This window comes from Solanum tuberosum, unplaced genomic scaffold (assembly GCF_000226075.1).
Source record: "Solanum tuberosum cultivar DM 1-3 516 R44 unplaced genomic scaffold, SolTub_3.0 scf00031, whole genome shotgun sequence".
Taxonomy (NCBI): domain Eukaryota; kingdom Viridiplantae; phylum Streptophyta; class Magnoliopsida; order Solanales; family Solanaceae; genus Solanum; species Solanum tuberosum.
Window position 1 is genome coordinate 1,073,389 of NW_006238957.1, and position 6,777 is coordinate 1,080,165.

Below are 6,777 nucleotides of genomic sequence, written 5' to 3' on the forward strand. Positions count from 1 at the left end.
AAAAAGTGTGAAAGTAACAATCGTTTAACCATTAACAATAAGACTAGTAAATTTAGTATAGTCTTATTAGGTTATCGGTTTAACCATTAACAAAAATTATAAAACCGGAAACCGAACCAATAACCCAATAAAATTTTTGCAAAACCGTTTAAAAACCGTTAGCCCAATAACCCAATATCAATAAACCAATAGTGTTTTTTTCGATTCGGTTTATTGGTTAAATCGGTTTTTGCACACCCCTACTCTCCACCCTATCTCATTATAAGAATAAATAATATTTTTATTTATCCTCCAACCAACGCAATTAAATTTTTTATCTACTAATTAATAATGCTCAGTCATTTGAACAAGCCTAACTTATTTGAAATTGATTTTGAATTGACTATACTAAACTGGGCCAAACCACACAAAATTACTTGACTTGGGCCAATTTCTTAAATTTTCCGATTTTTTTTTCAAAATGTCAATATTTTGACATTTAATAGGACTCCTTAGCCATACTTTCAATATTTATTAAAAATGTCAATATTTTAGTTTGTTATGTATATAATTTATATATTTTTTATTTATTTGATTTGCAAGAATACAATTATTTGATAACAGAAAAGAGAAAATTAGGAAAGAGAATATTTTATAAAAGGAACATATTACTTAAAATTCTCATCAGTTAGAATTTCAAAGCACCCGTCCCCCTTTTTCATAAGATTTCAAAAATCAATTTTTAACATTCCATTGATAATACTCAATCTCTGAAGTGAATTCGATTCAATTGCGGGTTTTTTTTATTGGGAAGAAAAATTTGAATGAAACAATTAAAATTTCGTTGACAAACAACTTGGGAGGAAGAATTCCCAACTGGAACTTCGATATAATTAGTGTTCTCCAAAATCGGAACTTTCACTTTTATTATGTTTTCATCATAATTGTATACCAATAACTTTTGAATTTTATGTGCTCAGTTTACCATTCAAATTAAAATTGGTACTTTACTTTCATGGTGAAAACTAAAAATTGTATCCAGTGATCAAAATTGTATTATATGACAACCAAATATATTTTTATTTTATTTGTATAATTGTATTACATAAATATTAATGATTGTATCCCAATATAATCTAATCATTACATATGAATATGATTTATAAAAGGATACAAGATTCTGAAGAAAAAAAATAGCATGCATAGTGGAAATAATACAATTTGTTGAGGAAGGATACAATATTCTAAAAAAAATACAAATTGATTGTGAAAGAAATAGGGATACAAGATTCTGAAAAAAAATAGCATATATAGGGGAAATAATCCAATTCGTTGAAGGATAATAAAAATAATACAAATTGACTTGAAAGAAATATGATACATCTATGCTTAAGAAATACAAATCTATTTGACATACCTATTGGAATGACTACAAACTAAAAAACAATTACAATGTTCTTAATAAAAATAGAAATGCTCAGTAAAAGAAAAATAATTGAAAAACAAAAATTAATATGAATCAATTCTGGTATGAATACAATTTTTCTCTTTTTTTTCTTCATCTGCTATGTCCCTTTTTCCGATTTTTTGTTCACCAAACCCAATTCGAATCCGTATTCACTTGTGCATTAGTAAAACTCTGTTTCGTAATCCAAAAAAAATTATAATTACTTAGGAAAATTAAATAATTAAATTACAATCGAAAAACACACTAATAATAAAAAGGAATACAATATGAAAAATGATTTATTAGATTTGAACAATCTGTATAAAATGTTGAAAATCTTTTGAATGAATTCTGAGATTTCTTAGAGCAATTGATGAATTTCGATTTAAACAAGACAAGGTTTCAGTTACTTGATGAGAGGGAATAAGGGGGAAAAAATCGTGCGAGAGAGAAAGAATAGAATGTGGATAAAAAAATTAGACTCAAACTCATACGACACTGACCCAACCACAAGAGCATCCATCAAATCAAACTCATATATCTTGAAATCCTCCGCTTGTAAACCTAATCCCTTCACAATTGACTCCTTCAAGTCAGAAATAACTTTAAGATATGGAGGATTGATATCTTTGTCAGCGACGGAAGCTGCTAATGGAGAAATCGAACAATAATCGCAAGAATAAAGATGGCCAAGAAATAACAACAATTGGATGATCTCAAATCCATTGATAAAAACTTGGAAATTCTAAGAGCAACTGGAAGATGAGATTTGATTCTTTAGAAGAAAGTGAAGATAATTGAAATTTCTCAAATCTCAAGTAATGCTTAAGAGATGGAGTCTTCATCTTCACGTTTTTTTTTTTTTTTTTTTTAAACTGGTAATGAGGTCAAAAAGTGGGTCCAATTTGAGAAAAAAAGGAAGGTAAATAAATTATATTCGGATACATTATATTTGCTAAAATATTGACAAATTGACATTTTTAATGATTATTTTAAAGTGTAGATATTTTTAATAATTATATTCAGAATTTTGACTAGTTTGCTAATTTTCCCTAAAATGAAGTCCAATTGAAATTATAAGACCCATTCACATTTGAGTCCGGAACTGAAAGGGTAAAATTTTTTGTCAAAAATTTCAAAAGGGCAATAAAATCGATTTTAGAACCAAAAGGGCAACTTTGTAACTGTTAATTTAACGTTGTTTGAATTAGGGCGAGAGCCGCAAGGCGTGAATTTTTCAGCGCCTTGCAAGGCGCATGGTGGCATGCGCGTGGCTCTGACGGCATGCGCCTTGTATGGTGCAGGAAATCAACGCCTTCCTGTAAATTAAAAAAAAATAAAAATTCATTCTGATTAAAAAATAATAATTTATCAAACTTTTTGTTGAGGGTTATAAGAGACAAATTGTAGCCAGAGGAACTAAATACATTTGTTAGTGGTTCTTGTAAAATAATCGCTGCAACTATGAAGAAGAAACATACTCCCTCTGTCTCAATTTATGTGATACTTTTCGTTTTTCGAGAGTCATACAGTTTAAGTTTCATCGGGAATTTACACATGGAATTTTCAATTTTTTTGAAATAAAATTTATATATTTGTAAACTACATAAAAAGTACTATAAGTCACAATAATTGATAATTCAAAATGTTTAAAAGATCTATGAAAAATTTACGGTCAAATATTGACTTGTTTGAATCTCGAAATTCGAAAAGTGCCACATAAAATGGGACGGAGGGAGTAATAGATTGCTACCTATACAGCCCTATACATTACTCAGTTAAAAAAATTAAAGTACAAATTATTTAAAAGCACAGTGATTACATAATGCTATAAAAGTTAGAGTATGAATAGGTAGATGGTAACTTGCACTTTGGGCAACCCAACCAACAAGATTGGCATGGCGCCATGCCAATCCTCGAATCTATTCAGATGAAGTGTGCTCAGGTAACCAAGCACAAGTGGATTTTGCTTGATCATCCCAGAATAATATAACTTTCAGCCAAATATTATTATCGCTAGCTGCTATAGCATATGAATTCAAGAAGTATAACAAATGACCTAATGTCTTTATAATCTACAAGTTTGAACTTTGAAGATCAACGATAAGAGTTCAGATATTCAATTTGCTAACAACTTCCAAGCTCCTACGACTCCTTGTCCCTTACCAGAATAACTTACTTGGTTTCAGTTAGCTGGATCGATATTCAAACATAAGTTATCTAAAAGCTATTTTAGAATCTTTGGACTCATTCTCAAAAGGGAGACCCATTGTCTCTTATAACCCTCAACAAAAAGTTCAATAATTTTATTTTTTTTAATTTGCAGGAAGGCGCTGAATTTCCTACGCCTTACACATACTGTCAGAGCCTTACAAGGGGCATGCCGCCCGGATCCGGAGATCCCTATTCTCGAACTCGAGTAATCGGTTATATTCCGGTTGAGAGGGACAATTGTGGAGTGTGGTCTTTACTTCTGCCCAATTCTCCCCCCTCTCTTTAGAAAGCAGAAAAGGGCTATTTTCATTTTCCAGCGTATTAATCCTATTTCGGAGCGAACTTGCGGCTCACAATTGTGGAGTGTGGTCTTTACTTCTGCCCAATTCTCCCCCCTCTCTTTAGAAAGCAGAAAAGGGCTATTTTCATTTTCCAGCATATTAATCCTATTTCGGAGCGACCTTGCGGCTCTCGCCCTAATTCAAACGACGTTAAATTAACAGTTACAAAGTTTCCCTTTTGATTCTAAAATAGATTTTGTTGCCCTTTTGAAAATTTTGACAAATTATTTTACCTTTCTGGCTCTGAACTCCTTGTTTTTCTACGTTATGTGGAAGGTGTAAATGGATTCAAAAGTAACTAGCAGAAGGTTATAATAGGGTCCACTCAATGATTATTTAAAGTGTCATTTACGTTTCATCAGAGGCAAATTCGGAATTTGAAAATGACGGGTGTACTACTAAATATTAAATCAAGCTAGTTAAATCATATTACGTAATACCTCTTTGTGCAATAACTTTATCAAAACGTAAAACTAAAAAATTAATGTACTAACGTAAGAATATCAATTAATATGTGTGCACCATGAGGTCGTGTGTTCGAAACCAGTCCGTCTCGTGCTTTTGTCCAAAATTTTTAAGCTTATGTTAGGATCGATCCATAGAAGGAGGTCAACATGCAATATATATTATTCAACATAACATCACTATTTACTTCACACACTAGCTTGAACTAGCCAATATTGTCAATTATTCATCACAAAAGCGAGTCACGCGCTCTCTCTCACGCGTGCGTATATATATATAATTTTTTATTGCTTGAGAAGGTGACCGTCTATCTCTTTGATAACATCAAAGAAAAAACCCAAAAGAGTGATAGGCTCTGGGATATCTTCACTTTTTTTCTCGTACTCAAATGCTAATGTAGTCCAATGTTGTTCACTGGATGTGATAACAATGAAGGAATTATATAACTTTAACACATTTCCTTCAATCACTTTCCAAATAATCAATTTCGTATGAGGGTCGATGGCTTCTATCACTTGCTTAGCAAACTTTTCTTCTCCATCTATAATCATTAAATTAAAAAAAAAAACACAAATGATGTTACTGATTAAAATGTGAAAATCCTCATTAAAAGATCTAAACATGCACAAAATAATATCTTCAACTAATTTATTTATTTTTTCTTGTTTTTCATTTCCATTTTTCATATTTTGGAGAATATAGGGTTAGCAGGACATGTTATAAATCTGGTAATATTGTGTTTGGTATGAAAGAAGTACTCTTTCATGAAAAAAAGGCATTTTTGCAAAATATTTTTAGTGTTTGATTAGTGAGAAAATCATATATTAATATACACTAATATATTAAAAAATCACAGAGTATTTCAATTTATGGAGCTTTTGAATGTTAAATATTACTCTAATAAAGTAAAATAAAGTAAAAATTAACCGAAAAATGGTATCAGAGCTATGGATTACGAGAAACTAAGGAAGAAACATACTAGTAGAAAGTTAAGAAAAATAAAAAGAAAATTAAAAAAATTATATCCGGAATATAAAAAACTCAATATCACAAAAACTGATAACGACAAATTAGATCAATTAATAGATAGTATATCTAAAATAGAATATAAATATATTCAATACTTAAAGAAACAATGAATAACGAGAATGAAGAATATAGACAAAAACTTAACGAAATAATTATAGCAAAAAGAAATTATAATAAAATCTTTAAAATGAGTTACTCATCTACCACACTACCACCTACTACACTACTACTCCTATGACTTCCCCAACTATCAGTTCCGCACCGAAAAATGGTATCAGAGCTATGGATAACGAGAAACTAAGGAAGAAACATACTAGTAGAAAGTTAAGAAAAATAAAAAGAAAATTAAAAAAATTATATCCGGAATATAAAAAACTCAATATCACAAAAACTGATAACGACAAATTAGATCAATTAATAGATAGTATATCTAAAATAGAATATAAATATATTCAATACTTAAAGAAACAATGAATAACGAGAATGAAGAATATAGACAAAAACTTAACGAAATAATTATAGCAAAAAGAAATTATAATAAAATCTTTAAAATGAGTTACTCATCTACCACACTACCACCTACTACACTACTACTCCTATGACTTCCCCAACTACCAGTTCCGCACCGAAAAATGGTATCAGAGCTATGGATAACGAGAAACTAAGGAAGAAACATACTAGTAGAAAGTTAAGAAAAATAAAAAGAAAATTAAAGAAATTATATCCGGAATATAAAAAACTCAATATCACAAAAACTGATAACGACAAATTAGATCAATTAATAGATAGTATATCTAAAATAGAATATAAATATATTCAATACTTAAAGAAACAATGAATAACGAGAATGAAGAATATAGACAAAAACTTAACGAAATAATTATAGCAAAAAGACAAGAATTGAGACATAGGCAAAATAGACTAAATAGCAACATATTTGCAGGAATTTGTAAAAAATCTATAACAGCACAGAGGAAAACTATTTTATATCTACAAATACAAATAGAAAGCTTAGAATATACACTACAACACAATTTATAAATGAATAAAGAAGAATACGCAATAGATGAAAAAACATATGAAAACTATGACGGATTAAAAATAAAGATAATATTTTCTAATCTAGGAAGAAGATATAAGAAAATAGGTGATAATCTAAGTTTAATGTTAGAAAAAGAAACGGTAAAACTAGAAGACAGTTTAACTGCTATGATAAGGATAACAAAAGAAAATGAAGAAATAGATAGAAAAACGGAAATGGAAAAAATAAAACAACAAGCAAAAAAGAAAGTACAACAATTA

At 29.5% G+C, this 6,777-nt stretch overlaps 1 protein-coding gene across 1 annotated transcript in view; it reads right to left on the reverse strand.

The window, feature by feature from the left end:
• Positions 1-4,730: 4,730 nt before the first annotated feature.
• The window catches only part of LOC107059661 (MLP-like protein 28), an 8,610-nt gene continuing 6,563 nt past the window's right edge, over positions 4,731-6,777 (reverse strand). Inside the window, exon 2 of the mRNA XM_015306385.1 lies at positions 4,731-4,987. Within this exon, the coding sequence (XP_015161871.1) occupies positions 4,731-4,987 (257 nt within the window). The remainder of the gene's footprint in view (positions 4,988-6,777) is intronic.